Raw genomic sequence first — 23,208 nt, 5'->3', positions numbered from 1 at the left:
TTTGTTCTTTACTTTTTAAACCTTTAAATATATTTTCTTTTCTGTTTCTTCTTATCTTAAAGACTTCCCTTTAGTTTCATTTCAAGTTTTTTCCTTAGAGAAAGAAAGCAAAAAAAAAGTTAACTAAAGCCAATTTGGTTAAATACGCATAACTTATTATTATATTATTTACAAACATGGTTTTACCAAGATTGTATACTTCTGCTTCTCGTGTAGCTATGCAAGCTGCCAGACGCTCCATCCCATTTTCTGCTGTTAGAGGCTTGGCCACTGCTGCACCAGCTGTTGGTAAAGTTAGAGGTGTTATCGGTGCTGTTGTCGATGTCCACTTTGAATCTGGTGATTTGCCAGCTATTTTAAATGCTTTGGAAATTGATACTTCCCAAGGTAAATTAGTTTTGGAAGTTGCCCAACATTTGGGTGAAAGTACTGTCAGAACTATTGCTATGGATGGTACTGAAGGTTTAGTTAGAGGTACCAAAGTTGTTGATACTGGTGCCCCAATTTCTGTCCCAGTTGGTAGAGGTACCTTGGGTAGAATTTTAAACGTTATTGGTGAACCAATTGACGAAAGAGGTCCAGTTGACTCCAAGATAAGAAAGCCAATTCATGCTGATCCACCATCCTTTGTTGACCAATCCACTGAGGCCGAAGTTTTAGAAACCGGTATCAAGGTTGTTGACTTGTTGGCTCCATATGCCAGAGGTGGTAAGATTGGTTTGTTTGGTGGTGCTGGTGTTGGTAAAACTGTCTTTATTCAAGAATTGATTAACAACATTGCCAAGGCTCATGGTGGTTTCTCTGTCTTTACCGGTGTTGGTGAACGTACCAGAGAAGGTAATGATTTGTACCGTGAAATGAAAGAAACTGGTGTTATTAATTTGGAAGGTGACTCTAAGGTCGCTTTGGTCTTTGGTCAAATGAATGAACCACCTGGTGCTAGAGCCAGAGTTGCCTTAACTGGTTTGACCATTGCTGAATACTTCAGAGATGAAGAAGGTCAAGATGTCTTGTTATTTATCGATAACATTTTCAGATTTACACAAGCTGGTTCCGAAGTGTCTGCTTTGTTGGGTCGTATTCCATCTGCTGTCGGTTATCAACCAACTTTGGCTACTGATATGGGTTTGTTGCAAGAACGTATTACTACAACTAAGAAAGGTTCCGTTACTTCTGTCCAAGCCGTTTATGTCCCAGCTGATGATTTAACAGATCCTGCTCCAGCCACTACTTTTGCTCACTTGGACGCCACCACTGTCTTGTCTAGAGGTATTTCTGAATTAGGTATCTATCCAGCTGTCGATCCATTGGATTCTAAATCCAGATTGTTGGATGCTTCTGTTGTTGGTCAAGAACATTATGACATTGCTACTCAAGTTCAAGAAACCTTACAAGCTTACAAGTCTTTACAAGATATTATTGCTATTTTGGGTATGGATGAATTGTCTGAACAAGATAAATTGACCGTTGAGAGAGCTAGAAAAATCCAAAGATTTTTGTCTCAACCATTTGCCGTCGCTGAAGTCTTTACAGGTATTCCAGGTAAGTTGGTTAGATTAAAGGACACTATTACTTCTTTCAGAGATATTTTGGCAGGTAAATACGATCATTTGCCAGAAAACGCTTTCTATATGGTTGGTGGTATTGAAGACGCTATTGCCAAGGCTGAAAAGTTGGCTGCTGAAGCTAAATAGATTGAATGATGATTATGAAAATTTGTTGATCATATCAATATTATTATGGGAAAGTTGATGCTAGTTATTTTTGGTAAAAAAAAAAAAAAAATGACGGAGCCAATAAGATTTTATTTAAAGAAAAAAAGATTATGATGATGCTTCAATTTTCTAGAGGTAGCTAGCATATATTTTATGGATTTTGACACCAGCTCTTTTTTTTTTTTTTTTTTTTTTTTAAAGTTTATTGTTGCCGTTTTTTATTTTTATTTTTTCTTTTTTTACTATAATGAAAATAACCGATCGTTGTCCTATTTTAATATTGAAGCTCTTTTTATTATTGTTATTTTAAATATATATATATCTAATTTATTCTGTGACTTTGTTTCTAAAAGAAGGAAAAATTCAATTTTGTTATGATATTCTCCCAATCTATTTTTTTTTTTTTTTTTTCTTTTTTCCCAATTAATTTGTACTTATCATCCATATGTGTCTTTATATCACTGTGTTTCATTGTTTCTGTAACGCCTGTTGTATACTTTGTTACTAAATTACTATAGTTTAAGTATTAATGTTATATTCCTTTTTTATATCAATTGCAGTATTTATTTGTTTTAAAGTTTTTTATATTTCATGTAGATCTATGTTCAAGTCTTGAATTAAATACGATATTTTAACCGCTGTTGTATTTATAATTGTTTGTTTCATTTTGCCTATAAACTTTGCTAATGCTTGATTTTGAAGAATTCGGTTAACCAACTTAATGGCTTGGCAATCGAATTGCAAATTTTGAATCTTAAACTTTAAAAAAAAAAAAAAAAAAAAAAAAAAAAAAAAACAGAAAAAAAAAGGGCTAAATTTCCGGAGCAAAATCGCTTTTATTTTTTAGAAATTTTACATTATGTAAACTTTTATTAACTACTTTTGCTTTTTTTTAAATAGGATAAATCTGAATATATTGAAAAAAAGGAAGTAATGAGACTTGTGATTTTTAACAAACTTGTCAACTATAACTTGGATTCAATTTTTTTTTTTTTTTTTTTTTTTTTTTTTTTTCCTTTTCTTTTTCTTTTTCTTTTTCCTATCGTATTTTTAATTAAGAAATAGTCAGAATCTACAGAAAACATACCCTCTCCTCATTTTGACTATCTAATGAAAGGAAGAATATTTAATAGGTTTTTTAATTCGTCAAGTAAAACATTAAACAACAACCATAAGATACCGAAAGCAACATGCATTTACACAGAACTTCCAAAAAAATCGTATATTTCCATCTATGGACCAGACACACCTAAATTCTTGAATGGATTAATAACTACCAAATTAGTTCCTAAATTCATAAAAAAAAATTTAATGACAATTACTCCCGAAGACCTGGAAAATTCTGATTATTTAAGCGACGATCAAATAACCAATGATTTATATGATGAATTAGCCAAGTCATATGGGAATAAACTCGGCCAATACACTGGGATTTTAAATAGTAGGGGTAGACTTGTGACTGATGCTATCGTTTATACACCTTTCCACTTGGGGAAGAAATACCCTGAATATTGGTTGGAAATACATGGAAATAGTATGTTGGAAAAAATTTGGAATAGCTTTCAAAAACATAAACTAATGAGCAAGGTTAAAATAAAACACATAAGTCAACATAGTTCAAGCTTTAAAACTTGGCATTTGTCCATTCAATTGCCACCTTCTGAGACGCCAGATGAACATAAGCTTGTCAACGGATGGTTACCCAGTGTTTTAACACCATTAAGATATGAAATTAATAATAGTAGAGATTATGTTGATTTCTCAAACTTTGTAGCCAAAAGTTTTTTTGATACTAGTAAGCTAAAGGCAATTTTCTTGGATAGAAGGAGCTTTAATTTAATGGGGAACAATCCACACAGTTTGCAAGATTTCCGGGTTATAACAGACGTTAAAGTCAACAATATAACTGATTTTTTCCAACCTGATAAAGAACAATTTAAGGATTTGGAATTTTGCTTGAAACAAACAACGCCTCTCGAATTGCGTAACTCCAGGTATGAACTGGGATATCTAGAGACTGACGAAGATATAACAACTGAAGCGTTGTTACCATTGGAATTGGGGTATCATTATATTGATAACACAATAAGTTTTAATAAAGGGTGTTATGTAGGTCAAGAATTAACTGCAAGATTGTACTCCACCGGTAAAGTTAAAAAATTAGCTACGCCCATTAAGATCGGAAATGAAGAACAAAAAAACGTTCCGATAGTTGTTCAACCCAATGGAAAATTTGTAAATGTTTACACTCAAAGCTCTATAGTAGACAATGATTTCAAAGATGAGGAGAACGTTGAAGTTTACAATCCATTTACCTCCAAACCTTCACCCTTCCCTGGTTCAAAAAATATTTTAGTTAATAGACCTAGAAAAGTTAGACCTGTTGGAAAAATATTGCGCAGTAATGAGTTGGGCCATGGTGTTGCACTAATTGACGCATCTTATACTGAGAAATATTTTTTTAATGATACGTTCAAACCTGATTTATATATAAACGGTGAAAATAATGAAAAAATCCCAATATTCTTAGGTAAACCATTTTGGTTTGATGACTATATGGAGGAACAAGAGCTTTAGTATCTGCGTTTCACTCTTCTATGTATCTATTTTATTCATTGATTGTTGTTTTTATATAGTCCTTCTATGCATTGTTATATATTCATTAAAGCAAAAAAAAAAATTATTCAAAGTTATTGTTATTGAATTTTGGATATATATATATATATATATATTGAATCGGTATTACATCATTAATTGGTTATTGTGTCCGAAAAATGGTTTGTGATATGTGCGATTTTTAAGTAAAAAAAAGTATTTTTTCTTGATTTTATTTATGGCAAAAAAAAAAAAAAAAAAAAAATGAAAAATTTGTGACAAGCTACACCCGTACCTTGTAAAAAATAAGTTTTTTAAAAAAAAAAGTAAATTAAAAAAATAGAGAAGAACAAAGGTTAATAATATAACCTTAAAAAAGAAAGAAAGTTATATTATCTAAATGCAAATAAAGCATAGATTTACATATATTTTAGACCCCCCCTCGCTGTTTTTATTGTCTAACTACATAATTTCATATTATTGATATAATATATGGTATCCAAAGTAATTTTTAGTAAAATTTTATTTAGAACTGATTACGAAATTACTGACAAGAATCCTGTTTGCAGGCAATTTTTTAATGTTTGGGTTAGCTTCAACCTAGTAACTTCCTTAGCCAGATTTCTCTACGCAGCGCGGGAATATATTTTTGTTTTCCAGCTCTTTAATAGTCTGCCGCTTGCCTGTAAATATTTAAAGCGTAAAAGGAAATTTATTACTTACTAACAAAAAAAAAAAAAAAAAAAAAAAAAAAAAAAAAAAAGAATTATATTATTTTTGTTTTTTTTTTCTTTTCCTTTTTAGAGCTGCAATTAAATCAATCTCTTTTTTTATGCTAAATATACGCTCCATCTATTATTGTACATTATTATACAACATAAAGACTATACCATTACTTTTATATTATTACCAAAATTTTGGGTTAACGTATATATTTTCTCTTACTTTTTTTCTTCTTTCTTCTTCCATCTTTATTGAAATTTTTATTTTTTTTTATTTTTTAAAATAGAGTAAATGCTTCGTTATTAACTTAATTTTCTTTTCCTTGTTTGCTGGAAAAATCATTTTTTGGAAAAAAATACGTAAAAACCATATCAATAGCAGCCCTAAAATTCAAGATGTCTGAAACCCAAGAAGTCCCAGAAGTCCAAGAAGTTGTTGAAACTATTGCCCCAGTTGTTTTGGCTACCGAAATTCCAGCTGATGTCGTTGCAGCCCAAGCTGAAATCAAGTTATTCAACAAATGGTCCTTTGAAGATGTTGAAGTCAAAGATGCATCTTTAGTTGATTACATTCAAATTTCTCAACCAATTTACGTAGGTCACACTGCTGGTCGTTACGCCAACAAGAGATTTAGAAAGGCTCAATGTCCAATCATTGAAAGATTGACCAACTCTTTGATGATGAATGGTAGAAACAATGGTAAGAAATTAAAGGCCGTTAGAATTATCAAACACACTTTGGAAATTATCAACATTTTGACTGACCAAAACCCATTGCAAGTTGTTGTTGATGCTATTGTCAATGCTGGTGCCAAAGAAGATACTACCAGAGTTGGTGGTGGTGGTGCTGCCAGAAGACAAGCTGTTGATGTTTCTCCATTGAGAAGAGTTAACACTGCCATTGCTTTATTGACTATTGGTGCTAGAGAAGCTGCTTTTAGAAACATCAAGACTATTGCCGAAACTTTGGCTGAAGAATTGATCAATGCTGCTAAAGGTTCTTCTACTTCTTATGCCATCAAGAAGAAGGATGAATTGGAACGTGTTGCTAAATCTAACCGTTAAGCAAATATTTCAAAGGGAAAAATTTTGTCGGAAATATTTTATTTTATTATATATGTTTTATTTTTGTCAAAGTTTTTTTTTTTTTAATTTGTAAGATGTATTTTTTTTTAATAAACTGTCTGAATTTTAATCCATTTAATTGTCATTATAAATTAAAATAGAAAAAGTAAATTGAAATGTTTACAAGTAAAAAATGAGGCATAAATTGTTTAATATAATTTGGAATAATATGTTTGTTACTGAAGAAATAATGATGATTCAATGATAGAACACTAAAATGCAAGAGCCTTGGCTTGTTATTGGAATTTGTTGAAAAGGAGAATGATCTATAGGAGATTGTTGAAAAGAAAATAAATTAGAAACAAATATAATTAAAGCCAAACAAATTTGCTTTTATAAAAGATATTAGTATTTCCCTTCAATGACTTTCAATAATAATCAATGTTCACATGGAGGGGTATTATTTTGAATTATTTTTTCTACTTGCTATCGAACTTAACTTTTTAGCTTGTCTTGTTTATTTGATTACAGAAAAACCTTTTAGAAATCAAAAATTAAGGCAAAAGGAAAGAATAATGATACAAATTTTAAGCTAATTATTTATTATATTTACATTAAATAATACTGTTTGATTTGTATTGTTAATTTTAGATTATTTTGTTTAATGTGCGTTGGGGCAGCTTTCCTTTTTTTTTTCATTTCCATTTGATATCTCCAACATGTAGAAGAAAATGTCATATATTTTTTTTTTTTTTTTTTTTTTTTTGAATGACGATGGCCAATATATTTTATAACGAGTAATTTTTCTGTATTGTCTGCCAGTTGGAGAAAAAAAAAAAAAAAAATATTTTTTTTACTTTTTGACCGATGTATTTTTTTTTTTTCAAATTGTGCCAGTGCCAAAATTAAAATAAAATAAAAAGCGGCCGCCCGAGAAAATAAAACCAAAGTGGTAGTCAATTATTCGATTTACTATCAAGTATCATAACAATAACCAAGAAAATATACATCATTCAAATTCAAGCTGATAAACATCCCTCCACTCTTCAAATATACATATATTTTTTAAATTAACACAAAAAAAGAGTCTTATAAAAATAAAGTTTTTTTTATCTTTTATATCTTTCCAACTTTTCATTTTTTTTCTGTTATTTTTTATATTTTTTTCAACAGTATCTCACTCCTCAACTTCTAAAACAATCCCATACTAACAAAAGCAAATAAATACATAAATATAAACACAATAGGTAATCACTTGTCTCGATTCTCTACTTCCAAAATTCAAAATGCCGGTCGCCGAAAAAGATATTCAGCTCCCAAAACTACCATTACCAGACATTGGCATAACATTTGATCAGGTCTGTGAAAGTTTAAAACCTTTAAATTATGCCGATGGATATTATCATCATCCGTTACATCCAAAAAAGTTTCAAGAATTACAAGATACTATCAAATGTTTTTTGGAAAGTTCTGCCTCTTCAAAGATCCAGAATTGTTTGAGCGAATTTTATAAATCGGAAAAATGTTATTTGGATAGATTATATTTGGATATCAATAATCATAACTCTACTACCGAAAGTGATAATCGTGAAGATCTTTTACCAAGAAATCCCTTTTTAATTTTACAACCAGATGCCTCGAACGATAATATAAGCCAAGAGGAAAGAGCTTCTATTTTATGCTTAGCTAGTTTAAAATTCATTGTTGCTCTAAGGAAAGGTAAATTGTTGCCTGACAAAAATATGAATATGCAGCCTTATTTCAACATATTTGGTAGCACAAGAGCTCCAATTTTTGAATCCAATGAGGTGGAAAAGTTTGATCTAAATAAGCCATTTAGTGAAGAAGATCTTGAAGATTATAACCATGATCAACTTATTAGCAGCGACAGCGAAACCACTGGTAGCCAATCTCCTTGTGAAAGTAGAGATAGTTTTTCCAGTGACACTGATGACGTTTTTAATAGGGTCAATAGTTCAAGTAAAAAGCATGGGATAACCCAAAAGACTTTCCCCCGTTCTAATCACATTTTGATTATATCTAAAGGCAATTATTATACTTTGCCTGTATTAGATATTGACACCGATGAAATAATAATTAGCAGTATGAGCCAATTAAGTAAAATTTTTAGAGATATCATAATCGAATCTTCCAGTTCTATAGGGACCATTCACTCCACGGGAGTGGGTTGTCTAACCTCATATTCATTTAAAAATTGGAGATATTCTAGGAAAAGATTGCAAAAGAGGTATCCTGAGGAAATGCTTAAAATTGATAGCGCTTTATTTGTCGTTGTTCTTGACCACTGCGAATACGATGAAGAAAATAGGATTAAAAGTATATATTATGGATCAAACGAAATTGACCCAGTCACGGGGTTACAAGTTGGTTCATGTACCAGCAGATGGTATGACAAATTACAGCTAGTTGTTACTAAAAAAGCCGAGGCTGCAGTCATTTGGGATTCCTTTGGGTGTGATGGTTCCACTGTCTTAAGGTTTGTTTCCGATATTTATGCCGAATCTGTTATGAGATTGGCTAGAGAAGTCAATGGACAAGAATTTTCCCTATGGCCATTTGTCAAATTGAAAACTGACATTTCTGGAAATGGTTTCGATAATTCCCCTCAAGTAGCAGCCAAAATCATTGACTGGTCATTTAGTAATGTTTTGAATACGCACATACATTTGTCTGAAACTAAACTTACCGATATTATTCACAAAAATGATATCATATATGAACGTATCCCATTTGGTGCGAATTTTGCACGCATGTTGGGTGTCAGACCAGACTCCTTAATCCAGATTGCCATCCAAATAGCTTATTATCTTCTATACGGTAAGCCAGTTTTCACTTATGAACCGGTTTGTACCAGAAACTTTAATAATTCGAGATCTGAATTTATAACGATTCAAAATCAGCAACTATTACAACTCTGTCAATTGTGGTTAACAAGTAAAGGCTCACACGCCGTTAATAGCAATACGGATGAAAATGAGTTTTTATTGGCCAAGTTTCAAGATGCTTGCGTTAATCACACCGAAGCTATATTGAATGCCCGTAAGGGACTAGGGTTTGAAAAACATTTTCAAAGTATCCAGATTCTTTATAAGTCCCATAATAATTTTAACATTCATTTCAGCTCCCAAGAAAAAGAATTATGCAATAGATTGTTTAATAACGAATTATTAACACCTTTTACCGAACCTGAATTGATTTGTTCCAATTGCGGTAACCGTGCAATGAATGCTTTTGGTGTAACACCTGCAGTTTCTAATGGCTTTGGCATTGGGTATATTATAACTCCTGAGTACACAAATTTGACGGTGATATCCCAATTTAGACAAGGATCAAGATTACTATGTACTTTATCATCGATTTTAAGCAATATTAAAGAATTGTTGAACAATTCGAAGAGTCAACAAGCTGCTGGATTTAATCAAGATTTTTATGAACTTGATAATATATTGAAAAGAGATAATTCAAATGCTGCTTTACCAAAGTTATCTACAAGAAATAGTGATTTATTGTTATGGGATTATGAAGGCCATGTTAAAAGTCGCAATGTTTCTAGAGTAAATTCATCTACTAAATTGAATTATGTTTCATTTACTCCTTCAAATTCAGAGAAATTGCAAACTGGACGTGAAATTGACTACGTATCCATTAATAGTGGTGATAAGCAATTACCAAGTCCTCTCTCACCTTTAAAAAAGAAAAAGAAAAATGTTATTAAATCAAAATTTGATATTAATTTTGACAGAGGAAAAGTCGGTACCAAAGTGAACAGTGGCTTCACATAGGTAATAATACCAATATTATGGTTATATATATATATATATATATATATGTATGTGTTTTTTTTCTCTAATTATTCGTTTGTCTTAAAATTTTTTTATCCACTTTATTAAACAGTAAGTAAAGAATGAAATCGGCTAATATTGTTAAGCCACCGCTTATTATAAAGCAAACCCACAATTCACCCTTATTAGCTAACAAACCAGTGAAAGTTGGACCTATGCAGCGTGCAAAGGTTTTCCCAATATTTACAATTCCCATAACTTTTGTTAAATCTTGAGCTGGAATTAAATTAGTGAGCAATAGTTGTCTTGGGGTGACGTCCATAGCAGTTGTTGAGAGATATAAGTATAAAAACAAAATAGATAGCAATAAATGTGGTTTACAAAGCGGGATTAAGATGAAAAAAATTCCAGATGGAATTTGAACTAATAAAGTAGCTCTAACCGGGCCAAACATTCTGGCCAATATCGACGATGGGAAGGAAGATACAGCTGTTATTATTTTACCGACGGAAAACAATGCGCCAAGAGCTAAAAATGTCATTTGGATGGGGAACGTTTTAGAATAATAATAGACCATCCAGGAACTCGTCAAAAATCCATAACCAAAAGAATCTAACATGAAAATAATTAATAGTTTGATTAATAACGATATTGTTTTGGTTGATAATTTGGTAGTAACAGTTAAAGGTGTTACCACGTCCTCATTTGTCGCATTTAATAATGTTGATGTTTCACTTTCGACTGATGGTTCATTTTTATGGTACAATTCAATGTTTGGAGATAGCAAACACATAATGATAGTTTTGCACAATGCTATGATGGAATACAATACAAAAATAAACTTGTAACATTGTAAATTAGTTTTGAAAATATTCTTGGATAATAGGAAATTCATGATGAGTCCAGAGAGCATTGAACCTATAGCTGAGCCTATTGTTCCAAAAAATGCATGCAATGAATAAATTTCAGGTCTTTTAGTATTAGGAGTTAAATGCGCAATGACTGATTCTTCAATGGATTTAAAAGGACCGACTTCATCACTACTAGGTGCTATAACACCTAGAATTGCAGCAAGTAGCAGTACGTAGAAATTTTCAAAATAACTAAACACCATACCACTAATTGACATCATTACGGCGCCATATATTAAAACAAGTCTTCTACCCCAATGATCTGCATACCACGTTAAAATATATGATAAAAGAACATCCCCAAATAGTGTTAGTGTCATGAATAGACCCATTTGATCTTCTGAAATGCCTATTTCATTTAAAAAAAGGGTAATAATTTGATCTGTTAGACCATATGATACTAACCTCAGAAATACAGATATCCACAATAATTTGATATCCAAGGGGGATTTTGCAAATGAATGAGTAAATATTCCCCAGGTCATATTATTTTTTGTATATTCTTAGGTTTTGTTTTTATTTTCTTGAGTAATTGAATCTAGATATATTGTGAGATAAATATATGATTCATCAATTTTTTTTTTTTTTTTTTTTTTTTTTTTTTTTTTTTTCCATAAAAAAAGAATGTGTAATTTTACGTGCAAAAGGAAAATCGTTTCTTTTTTCTCTTTCTTTTTAATATATGTATCAATGACCGAACAAAAAAAATTCCAAACTAACATGAATAATATAATCACTTGATCTTTAATATGTTTTTTTTTTTATTTTTTTATTTTTTAAACGCCATTTTTGCAAGTTTATGTCAAGCTAAAACAAAAAATAAAAAGGTATATATTTCAATAACTTACCAAATAGTCATAGCAAGAAAAACAATTAAGTGTTATCATTTATAATAACATTATCCAATGTCGGAGAGTGTTAACAACTCAGCTACCATGAATAATACACCTGGAATTATAAATAACTCTTCTATCAATATCAACGAAAATGTTAATAAAACTGGTATTGACAATAAAACTATCATGAATGATGCGCGCAATTTGATATATTTTGATAATAATCATGCAAATACGGATATTTTACTTAATGCTAGTACTGCAATAAACAGGAAATTAAATAAGGATATTAATACCATAAAGAGTAGCACTAACAGTGTAAATATAGACGGTTCAATGTATATGAACACTAAAAATTCACCAGCTTTTATTCCGTGTTTATCAACGACGCCATGTTCAATAAGCAATATTATCTCACCCACCCCAAACTTTGTGAAAACAACATCCAGTGATATTATAAATAATAATAGTAACATAACAACGGCCACTAAAAGACCGAAGAAAGTGGCTTGTGTAGAATGTCGACAGCAGAAGTCAAAATGCGATGCATTTGAAAAGAGCCCTGGTCCATGTTCTAAATGCTTAAAAAAAAAAATTGCGTGTGTTTTAAAAAGAGATTATAGAAGGACTTACAAACGTGCCAAGAATGAAATTATTGAAAAAAAATTTAAAGAGTTGACTGAATGTTTAGATTCAGGTTCTCCTGAATCAAGTGAAATTGTAAAAAAAGTCCTATTAGAAAAATCCAAGCTTTTGGATAACAGTGTTTTTACAAAGGATAGAGTAGAAAAATTGAAGACAATTGGAGAGATAGCATTATATGAAGACCTAATACCATCAATTATCAGCAACAATAATAATAACAACGATAACAGCAACAACGACGGCAATAATGATAATAAATCAAAAAACAAAAGACAAGCTAGAGGAATAAACAAAGCTGTAAAAGATGAAGCATTGAATCCCATCATTGCCTTTCCACAAGATTTTAGTGGTGATACTTTGAATACTGAGTTTAAGGACAATATTCCAATAACAGACAACAGTGATTCAATCAACGCCGTAGATATTATTTTAGGAAAAAAGACTTTGGATTGTTCAGCAAAAACCTTAGGCGATGTCTTGCTTTCTCCAAAGACTATTGCAGAATTATATACCGAATATGTAACAAAATACCATCCATTTATGCCTGTCATAGATGTCAGTAAGGGTCCGGAAAGATTATATTCACTATCACCATGCCTATTTTGGGTTATTATGTTGATTGCCTTAAGGAGAAAGCCACTAGATTTCAATGCAAATGATAAAATTGAAGATACAAACCATAATACATACAATAAACTATCCGCCTTAGTAAAAAGTATGCTGGCAGAAATCACCATATCACCCATTATTAGATACACACCTACAGAAAGCGATAAACCATTATTGAATGTATCATCTGTTTATTCAGTGCAGGCCTTTATAATCTATACATATTGGCCACCGTTAACTTCATCATTAAGTGCAGATACTTCATGGCATACGATTGGTTCAGCGTGTTTCCAAGCGATTAGAGTTGGGTTAAATAGTGCACAGTTTACTACGGAATATGCAAATGCTAATTTAGATTTAATTAATGAACAAATAAGGACTTGGATATGTTGCAATATCGTTTCACAAATTATTGCATCCACCTTTGGTTTCCCCAGTTTTGTTATATTTGATTATTCTATAATAAATAATTGCAAATTGACAAATTTTACGGATAAGGGGGGAAATAATACAAACGTGAGTAACGTTTGTGTACCTATTTCAATAAGACAAATGTTGCACGTGCAACATTTTGAATATCAATTGACGCAAACTATGAATTGTAATAAATTAAACCCTACAGGGTTAATACTGAACTCATCTGAAAAATTACCGTTATTAAAAGTTTTGAGTCAGCAACTGGATGAACTAGAGATCCGATTGAAAGATACTAAGATAGATGACAAACGGAAATTTCTTTTGTTGGTTTCTAGAATTCATCTATTAACATACTACTTTAATGGAAACGAAGATGCGGATAGGGAAAGTGTGTTCGAAACAAAAAGTGGACTAGTTAAATTATATAATACATCGATTGAATTATTAATGCATGCAAACTGTATGTTTGAACATGATCCATTAATAATTAAATATTTCCCTGGGGTTTACGTGCTAAACATTTGGCAAACTGCATGCATCGTCTGCAAATTGGTACACTCTTCATTATCCAGCTTGATAAATGTAGAGCAAGGCATCAAGGCTTATTCCATTGCTGTAGACCTGACCTTGAATGCATCTGTAGTTAAATTTGATTTGGCTTATAGATCTTCAAGAATTATGAAAAGTATTTGGGCAATGTACAAAAATATGTTTGAACAATTTAATCAAGATATATCCCCAGATAAAGATTTTAATCTAACATTAACTATCCAATCACGTATGACAGTATCCGCATTTTTTGATTGTCTATATGAACTTAAACGACAATGTGGAACTGCAAAATTAAGAAGGGAACACAAGCGTATTTTATCTAATACCGTAGGCAATAATGGAGGGACACTTAGAAGGGGAACCGTAAAATCTGTAAAGGAAACAACAGGAGGGGAAGGAAAAGAGAAAGAAGTATCTATTAAACAAGAAAATATGGCACAGAGTGCGAGAGAGATTATTTCCACTGTTCCATTGGATCCAGTCCCAATTAATGCCCCGATAAGTAATCCTAATAGTACATTAAATACACCATCGCCGACTTCTACCAGTGTTTCAATTAACATTCCTTTAACAACCAATGATTCTAGGAAGAATAGTGGAACCAATATATCGAACAATAATTTGCAACGGTTGAAAAGCAACTTTGACCAAATATTACCGCATGATAATAACAATAAGATTTCTCCGTCCTTCCCCTTAAGTAAATCATTATTTATGATGAAACAAGACGGCGTACCAAAGAATTTTGTTAGAAAGGTGTCAAATAAGATTAATAATAGCAACTCTCCCGATGGCGGTGGCAGTCACAGTAGCTCCAACGGTAGCACTTCATTGGATTTATTTGAGAATTGGCAGTCTGATATTGTTTGGCATGACGTTGATTTGTTGATGAATGAATTTGCGTTTAATCCCAATGTGTAGATGATCAAATAGGTTTTCTTTTTTTTTTTTTTTTTTTTAGTAGAAAGCGTTTGTATATCATATTTTACGAAATCACGTGGTTTTATATCATAGAAAAAAAAATTTCTTTTTTCTTTTTTCTTTTTTTTTTTTTTTTTTCTTTTTTTTGTCGCTAGCAACGAAAAGTTTTCCACGGGGGTTTCTGAGTGGGTTGTTAGAAAGAAAAAACTTTTATAGCGCTACCGAAACAACAAAAACTTCACGCAGTGAGATTTACAATAATAATAATAAAAGTTTTTATAGTGGCCGTTTTTGAAAAAAAAAATAAAGATAAAAAAAAAAAAAATTTTTTTTCCCTGCTATTAAAAAATCATAGTCTAACACATCTCTTCATCCCCTTCTAAAATACACATTTTGTTTGTTATATTCACTTTTCTATCTTAACAAAAGTAGTCAACCAAGAAAACAATATTAATCTTACCAGATCCAATAATGTCCGACTCTTTAGGAAATACCATTGAAGAAAAACCCCAAAATGTTTTAGATGAAGAAATTGAAATCGAAACTGACGGTGAACAAATCAAACAAAAAAAAACGGTCACCTTTAGTGGGGTGGACGATGAAAATGAAGAAAGCGAAGAAGAAAAGAGAAAACGTGAATATGAAGAAGGCGGTGGTTTGCCAGAACAACCCTCTAATCCTGATTTTACCAAACTAACTCCATTATCTCCTCAAATCATCAACAGACAAGCCACTATCAACATTGGTACTATCGGACATGTAGCACATGGTAAATCTACCGTTGTCAGAGCTATCTCTGGTGTCCAAACAGTTCGTTTCAAGGATGAACTAGAACGTAATATTACCATTAAGTTAGGTTATGCAAATGCTAAAATTTATAAATGTCAAGAACCAAGTTGTCCCGAGCCGGATTGTTATAGATCTTTTAAATCGGATAAAGAAATTAATCCTAAATGCCAACGTCCTGGCTGTCCAGGTCGTTATAAATTAGTTCGCCACGTTTCATTTGTCGATTGTCCAGGGCACGATATTTTAATGAGCACAATGTTGTCAGGTGCTGCAGTCATGGACGCTGCTCTGTTATTAATTGCTGGTAATGAACCATGTCCTCAGCCACAAACTTCCGAACATTTGGCTGCCATAGAAATTATGAAATTGAAGCATGTTATCATTCTACAAAATAAAGTCGATTTAATGCGGGAAGAAAGTGCTTTCGAACATGAAAAATCCATTTTAAAATTTATCAGAGGTACCATCGCTGACGGCGCCCCAATAGTCCCAATATCCGCACAATTGAAATATAACATAGATGCCGTTAACGAATTTATTGTCAAAACTATCCCGGTTCCACCAAGAGATTTTACTGCTTCACCAAGATTAATTGTTATTCGTTCCTTTGATGTCAACAAACCAGGTTCAGAAATCCAAGATTTAAAAGGTGGTGTTGCTGGTGGGTCTATTTTAAATGGTGTTTTCAAATTAGGCGATGAGATTGAAATCAGACCAGGTATTGTGACTAAAGACCAACAGGGCAAAATCCAATGTAAACCAATTTTTTCTAATATTGTTTCTTTATTTGCAGAACATAATGATTTGAAGTTTGCTGTTCCTGGTGGCTTGATCGGTGTCGGTACAAAGGTTGACCCAACTTTGTGTAGGGCAGATCGTTTAGTTGGTCAAGTTGTTGGTGCCAAAGGTCATTTACCAAGTATTTATACCGATATTGAAATAAATTACTTTTTATTGCGTCGTTTATTAGGTGTAAAAACAGATGGATCTAAACAAGCTAAAGTTAGAAAATTGGAGCCAGGTGAAGTCTTAATGGTTAATATTGGATCTACAGCTACCGGTGCACGTGTAGTTGCTGTTAGAGCTGATATGGCTAGATTACAATTAACATCTCCCGCTTGTACAGAAGTTGATGAAAAGATTGCTTTATCCAGACGTATTGAAAAGCATTGGCGTTTAATTGGTTGGGCTACTATCAAAAAGGGTACCACATTAGAACCAATCTCCAATTAATATTAATTTACCTCGATATATATATATATATATATTTACGTATGTATATTTAATTTTTTCTTTTTTTCTTTTCTTTTTTTTTTCTTTTGTCATTTCAATTGACATATTTTAATGTATTTTATCAAAGTAGTAATTTTAATTAAAGGAAAGATAAGCTAATTATTATAAAATAATGGTCATTTATCGGGGTAACGAGTCTTTTAAAGAATTTGATTCTATAAATTTGGGCAAAGAATCAAACTCCATCATTTTATATACTTTTTCTAATATTTCGTCATATAATGGTTTTAAAGACTGCAAAACTTGCAGAGTGTTGGAAACCAAACTGTCAGTTGGCGTAGAACACAAATTTTTCAAAAATGATGATGCAGCCACTGGTGGTTCATCAATATGAAGAGAGATTGTACCATCATATTTTCTTTGTTCTGAAAGTTTTGGAGAATTGAAAAAGTTACCTTTAGTCAATTCTCTCTTTTCCTGCCTTTTTTCAAGTGATTTTAATTCAATATCAAAAATTGACGTTTTTGTGGGGTCTTTTGGCCTTATAGGAGAACTATTAGTACTAGTAAAATCTTTTAGTACTTGAAGCTCAGTCACGTTAGAAGTTGATATCGGTGAATTTGGATGCAATATAACAGCCGTAACACCTTCTCTTAGGGAATAATCTAAATTAAGCTGATGTGGGGCACCAATAGTAATATAAGTAGAATATATGTGGTAGGCGATAGAAAGACATTCATTGACTTGTTTTACTAAGGCCGCATTGATAGTTTCTGATAAAATATTTTTGATTGGCTTCTGACTTTTTTTTTTTTTACTGGGCAACCTGCTAGGTGTAATATTTTCCAAACTCATTTTTTGTTTCTGAAATCGCAAAGCTTTATTTTTGTTCCTCGAGTCCACTAGTTTTTCTAACTGAACCATTCTGTTCAAAAATCTTTTTATTTCGATATAACAATCTAAATTTTCCACACACAGTTCTTTCTCCAAATGTACTCGGAATAAGTAACGCAACCCAGGATCACTTAGTATCGTTGACAGGTTTTTATGTACAAAGTTTACATTTTTTGAAATATTTTTCATTATACAATTGATATTAGCATCACTACCTGCATTTCTCCCCGAATTTGCAATTTGACTCTTCTTGCTACTATCAACAAGAGGCCCAGTTAAACCTATGTTTTCATGTTCACCAATATTCTTATTTTTAATGTTACATTTTGCTAAACCCCCATTAGAACCATTAATACCGCTTTGATCAGCGTATGAAACCTTAACTCCATTTTTGTTTTCAATATAGGCCTGCTCTGCCCAATTGACTTTTTCCCAACCCAATTTACTAAATGTGTAATAAATGTTTTTACTTATAACAAATTTTCTTTTTTTTGTACCATTCAAAGAATGAAGTGGGACAATCAACCCATATTTTAAAAATAAAGATGCAATGGATATTGCTTCCTTGGTGTAAATAATGTCAGTACAGTCCATTAACCATTGCCACAATGCTTTGGTGCTGAAAGCACAATCTATCGTGATGTTTCCATCACCATTACCATCATCATTCTTGGTATTGGAATTTGCACTTTCATGTTCATTATCAGTGCTTAAATTCCTTAATAACCGTAGACCACACGAGGAAACATAATATTGTACATGAGAATCAGAATTCGGATTGGTAAAAAACCGATGTGTCAATGGAGAAACTCTAGTAGCGTCATCCATGCTCACTGTTTCTGATGATAACGAGGAAGGTTGTTTTAAAACGCTTGCAGACATTTTGGATGTCGATATATGGACATTTGACTTAACGTTCTGATTGTTTTGGCCATTTAAATCGCCATTAATTCCGTCGCATTGTTCACCTACAATTGATAATAGCGAAGGTCTGATATCTTCAAAAGTAAAAGTGTCGTCGGTACATGATAATAAATATAACAACGTCGGCAACGAGTCGTCTGGGTTGGAGGGCGACCAATAGTTTGGTTTTGGACCAAAAACTTTGGCAAATAAAATTTGTACGAAACTTTGACTGTAAACAATACTATCCGTTAAAGAACTTCTTTCAAAAGTAAATAGTTCCATGGAATTCAAATTTGAATAAATAATTGAGGGTAGTTCCTTTAATCCAATATCTCTTACATATTTTTGTAATATAGCAACGCCTTTTGGTGTTGGCTGTAAAATAACTTTCTCCTTTGGTTCACTCCTGGTTCGGTCGGCTGGACTGTGTAATAGTTTTGCTTTTGTAAATATTTTGATCAACTGATAAGAAAACTCCTCATTAATTGAATATAAAATGGACATTGCAGTAGAATGCGTGTCTACGGTAATTTTTAGATTCTTCATAACTTCAATTGCATCTGTTAAATAGAAAGAGTATGGATATTTATTATTTTGGGTCAAATTCGAAAATAAATTTTTTGACTTTTTAAATGGCTTCGCTGTTAAATCTAAACACAACAATAGTAAGGAATATACGTCTTTGATATCTTTTGTAAAAAGTAAACCCTTTGGTGTTCTTTTAAAATGCTTCGAAGCTACTTCATGCAATGTTGAGTTTTTATTGAAAGGCTCAGATACTGGTGCCGCTTCAAGTGAGGTCACTGAGGATGAAGTTGAAGAGGAAGATGAACTAGGTTCTAATTTTTTTGGAAGAATGTCACTACTACTTGTGGAATTAGTAGGATTAATAGCCATTTTTAGCATTATTGTTATTAGTGGTGATAATATTAGTATTGCAGTTGAAGCATTAGTATACCGCTATTCAATATTAATATATATATATATATATTTTTTTTTTTAAAAAAAAAGTTAAAGTTAGTAAATAAATAATAACAACTATTATTGAAAAAAAAAAAAAAAATCATTTATTTACATTTAATTTCCCCTTGACCATATATATATATAATTGCTAAGTCTTATCTTCAAAAAAGTATATACTTCCCTCCGTTTAGTAAAATTTGAAACAAACCACTCATTTTCTTGTAATTATCATGTTTTGAATTTATATTGCAAGTTATTTGCGTTTCATTGAATTTTTTTTTTAAAAAAAAAAAAAGGTCTCGCAACAGACTCAGAAATGTTTCAAAATTTGCTCTTTATTTTTGTTTAAAAAAAAAAAAAAATAAAAGTCAATGACAATAAAAATAATGATGATTGAAGTAAGGAACTGGTCTAACATGAAGCCTATTATTAGTAATATGTGTTTCTAACATTAAATTGGCGTGTCACACAATGCCGTTTTGAGGTTGATATATGCATGTATTAATTGTTGTACGCATATTTATAAGCGTCACTTGTGTATTTTTCATTTTTGATAAAAAATAAAGAAAATGTATAGGATATATTCTAATACATCTTGAAACAGTTTATAATCAAAAACATAAAATTATTAATTTTATTTTATTTTTTTTTTTTTTTAGAAAAAAAAGTGGTCTTTAATCAAAACTAAAATAAACCCTTTTGAATAATACTCCAATTATCTGTGTATTAACAAAGAAATATGAAATTAAATAAAAAAGCGTGAAATTTAAACTATTTCTATAGCTATTATTAATTAAGAAGCCAAAGGTGAAATACAATTATGAATTAAAAAAAAGGAGTAGTATGTTAACATGTCTCTCCTGCTGCCTTAACTCAAATGTAAATATCAACTAAATCATGTCCAGTTGATATCAATTAAAGTGTGTAAATAAAAATTGAAATTCCTATAGACAATCAAATAAAGAAAAATTTTGTGGAAAGTACAAGTAAAATGGGCACGAAATTAATTGTAACCATTTTTCTTTTTCTTTTTCTTTTTTTTTTTTACCGATTAATAATAATCAACTATATCTGTTCCTTCCATTTTCTTTGCATTGCTTCTACTTTTTTGATCATTTTTCTTTTCTTCATTAGATTGGGCTTCGTTAATATTTACTCTAACGTTGATATTACTACTAACACTATTGGTAGTACTAGATGTGCGCTCAGTATTTATTTTGTGGGAGGAAAATTGAACCTCATTTGAGTTTGAACTACTAGTGTAAGTGTCTGTTCTTAAGGCCCTAAAGTTTACAGAATCATTTAAATAATTGACACTATTCCCATTTTTGTTTCTGTAAGAAGATCTTCCATTTAAATTTCCTACAGATTGTGAGTGCCTGGCGTTGGTAGTGCTAACACCGGTGTTATTATTGAGGCTAAGACCATTTTTTTTGAATGCAGTAGGCTTACTTACAGGTTTTGAAATGGTAACTTCGCTGGTATTCTCGCTAGGATTTTTATTATGATAGCTATTAGAGTATCTTGTATTAGTAGGTGGTCTGCTGAAATTATTAGCAACTTTCTGATTATATTTTGTAATTTCCTGACCTAGTTTAAATTTGAATCCTTGAGGATTATTATATGTTTTTTTATTTTGGTCGCCAATTTTATTAATGTTTTCCTTTTTATTATTGTATCTTCCTTTAGGTAAAACATAGTCATTATTAATGTGCTGCATGGGAATATCTTTAGAGGCACAGCCACCAACTTTGTCATTACTTTTGTTTCTACTTTGATAATCTTTCAAAGTGCTTTTATCTTTTGAAGGAAAAGAAGAGGGAAGCTCCAGATTTTCCTTCTTTGTGAAATTACTGCCATTTGACCTTGGTGCAACGGGGAGATTTAGTGGTTTTGCCATATCCTGTTCCTTTTTTCTCTCCCTTTTAAAGCTTTCTTCTTGTACGAGCCTTTCTTTGTTGAATCTTGCAATATCAGCCTCGTGACTTTCTTCACTGGGTGATTTCAACTCTTTTGAGGGTAAGGGTTCTGTATTAAAGAACTTGTGCGATTTAGCAGCCATGGCAGTTATTCTTTTATATGGATCTAAACATAATAACTTATTTAAAAAGTCCAATCCATGGTCATCTAAATATTTGCTGTATGTTTGAGTTAAAGTTGAAGGGTATGAAGTTTTCTCAATCAATGTTTTACCGGGTAAATATTTGGCTGTTGGCCAGTCTTGAAAGGTAGGTGTACCCAATAATTTAAAAATTTCATGGCCTTGGTCAGGGTCCGTCGAACCTTGCAAAATTGGTTTTTTAATGAAAAACTCCGCAAAAACACAACCAACACCCCACATATCGACAGCAGTAGTGTAATGTTTGTCACCTAACACTAATTCTGGTGCCCTATACCAACGCGTGACAACTACACTTGTATATTGAGCATTAAAGCCAGCACCACCTGGGAACCTCAAATTAGGAGGTGGTCCATAATAAACTCTTGCTAAGCCAAAGTCAGCAATTTTCAAGACACCTCTATGATCAATCAAAATATTTGCTGTTTTGATGTCTCTATGCATATACTTACAGCAATGAATGTAATTTACACCTTCTAAAATTTGTAGCATCATATTTTTGATATCACAGAGTTCCAAAGTTATACGTGGATTATGCAAAATCCCTGATAGATCAGCAATCATATATGGCAAAACCATGTAAAAAGACTTTTTCATAGAGGGGGAGGAGGAAAAATTATTATGATTGCCAGTTACATGTTGTTGTTCTTGTTGTTGTTGTTGTTGTTGTTGTTGTCGTTGATAATGGGGGAAATGTGAATTATAGTGTGTTTTTGTTTCTCTCTGTATAGCAGAATTGCCATTTTTGTCAGTGTCAGGTGAAGCATCATAAATTAATTCAATCAATTTTATCACATTTTTATGATTTAATTGTTTTAAAATCACAATTTCACGTTCAGCAGTAATTGGGAAAACATCTGATTCCGCATTAATAATCAATTTTTTAATTGCTACTGTCCTTTGGGTTTCTAAATGGGTGCCTTTATAAACTTCACCAAAAGTGCCCTTACCTAGAAGTGAATCGCTTTTGTAACAATTAGAAAATTTGGTAACACCATATAATTTATAGTTTGGCCTGGGATTCAATTTAATATATTCTAAACCCGTTTTGATATCTTTCAAGATTGGGGGTGTTTGTCTAATTTTACCAATTTTGTATTTAAATGCGGAAGAAGTTGTTGGAAGTGGATTCGGTAGTGGTTTATCGTGGTTGTCTGGATTTGTGGCAGTTACAGAGGAGGAAGTAACTGTGGGCGTTGTAGATGAATTTGATGGTAATGTCTGGGAAATAGAGGATGAAGGTGTAGCAATATTGTTTTTGGTTTCTCCTTTTAATTGCGTGTTATCCATTTTTTGGATATTTCTTATTTTATTTTAATTTTTTTTTTTCCTTTTTTCTTTCCAAATATTTTGCAACAAATTCTCTGTAATATTATTTGTGCTTAGATTAGGAGTAATATATTCCTTCTAGTAGACTACGGAAAGTGTATATATATTGCTATTAAAGTTTTAAAATAATGATGAGTAGTATAGTATTTCTTTTGTTAATTAACGATAAATGTGTCGGGACCTT

At 31.6% G+C, this 23,208-nt stretch overlaps 8 protein-coding genes across 8 annotated transcripts; 5 read left to right on the top strand and 3 right to left on the bottom strand.

Moving 5' to 3' along the window:
• Nucleotides 1–176: 176 nt before the first annotated feature.
• ATP2 (F1F0 ATP synthase subunit beta) lies at nucleotides 177–1,694 on the top strand (the record flags this gene model as incomplete). The annotated part of the gene is made up of 1 exon (XM_046078827.1): nucleotides 177–1,694. The coding sequence occupies one exon, from the start codon at nucleotides 177–179 to the stop codon at nucleotides 1,692–1,694; it is 1,518 nt and encodes a 505-aa protein (XP_045936403.1).
• Nucleotides 1,695–2,825: 1,131 nt separating this feature from the next.
• IBA57 (Iba57p) lies at nucleotides 2,826–4,292 on the top strand (the record flags this gene model as incomplete). Its single annotated transcript, XM_046081510.1, has 1 exon — nucleotides 2,826–4,292. The coding sequence occupies one exon, from the start codon at nucleotides 2,826–2,828 to the stop codon at nucleotides 4,290–4,292; it is 1,467 nt and encodes a 488-aa protein (XP_045936402.1).
• Nucleotides 4,293–5,428: 1,136 nt separating this feature from the next.
• Nucleotides 5,429–6,097, top strand: RPS5 (40S ribosomal protein uS7; the record flags this gene model as incomplete). Its single annotated transcript, XM_046078828.1, has 1 exon — nucleotides 5,429–6,097. One exon carries the CDS (start codon nucleotides 5,429–5,431, stop codon nucleotides 6,095–6,097), a length of 669 nt encoding a protein of 222 aa, XP_045936401.1.
• Nucleotides 6,098–7,383: 1,286 nt separating this feature from the next.
• YAT2 (carnitine O-acetyltransferase YAT2) lies at nucleotides 7,384–9,900 on the top strand (the record flags this gene model as incomplete). The annotated part of the gene is made up of 1 exon (XM_046078829.1): nucleotides 7,384–9,900. One exon carries the CDS (start codon nucleotides 7,384–7,386, stop codon nucleotides 9,898–9,900), a length of 2,517 nt encoding a protein of 838 aa, XP_045936400.1.
• Nucleotides 9,901–9,964: 64 nt separating this feature from the next.
• Nucleotides 9,965–11,296, bottom strand: SCDLUD_000048 (uncharacterized protein; the record flags this gene model as incomplete). Its single annotated transcript, XM_046078830.1, has 1 exon — nucleotides 9,965–11,296. The coding sequence occupies one exon, from the start codon at nucleotides 11,294–11,296 to the stop codon at nucleotides 9,965–9,967; it is 1,332 nt and encodes a 443-aa protein (XP_045936399.1).
• A 420-nt stretch (nucleotides 11,297–11,716) lies between these two features.
• On the top strand, nucleotides 11,717–16,813 carry GCD11 (translation initiation factor eIF2 subunit gamma; the record flags this gene model as incomplete). The annotated part of the gene is made up of 2 exons (XM_046078831.1): nucleotides 11,717–14,785; nucleotides 15,224–16,813. 2 exons carry the CDS (start codon nucleotides 11,717–11,719, stop codon nucleotides 16,811–16,813), a joined length of 4,659 nt encoding a protein of 1,552 aa, XP_045936398.1.
• Nucleotides 16,814–16,993: 180 nt separating this feature from the next.
• On the bottom strand, nucleotides 16,994–19,519 carry SST2 (GTPase-activating protein SST2; the record flags this gene model as incomplete). Its single annotated transcript, XM_046078832.1, has 1 exon — nucleotides 16,994–19,519. One exon carries the CDS (start codon nucleotides 19,517–19,519, stop codon nucleotides 16,994–16,996), a length of 2,526 nt encoding a protein of 841 aa, XP_045936397.1.
• A 1,108-nt stretch (nucleotides 19,520–20,627) lies between these two features.
• On the bottom strand, nucleotides 20,628–22,985 carry SGV1 (cyclin-dependent serine/threonine protein kinase SGV1; the record flags this gene model as incomplete). Its single annotated transcript, XM_046078833.1, has 1 exon — nucleotides 20,628–22,985. The coding sequence occupies one exon, from the start codon at nucleotides 22,983–22,985 to the stop codon at nucleotides 20,628–20,630; it is 2,358 nt and encodes a 785-aa protein (XP_045936396.1).
• Between the last annotated feature and the right edge of the window lie 223 nt (nucleotides 22,986–23,208).

Source organism: Saccharomycodes ludwigii, chromosome I (genome assembly GCF_020623625.1).
Source record: "Saccharomycodes ludwigii strain NBRC 1722 chromosome I, whole genome shotgun sequence".
NCBI lineage: Eukaryota > Fungi > Ascomycota > Saccharomycetes > Saccharomycodales > Saccharomycodaceae > Saccharomycodes > Saccharomycodes ludwigii.
Note: the sequence above shows the minus strand (reverse complement) of the source record. Positions and strands in the feature narration are given on the sequence as shown.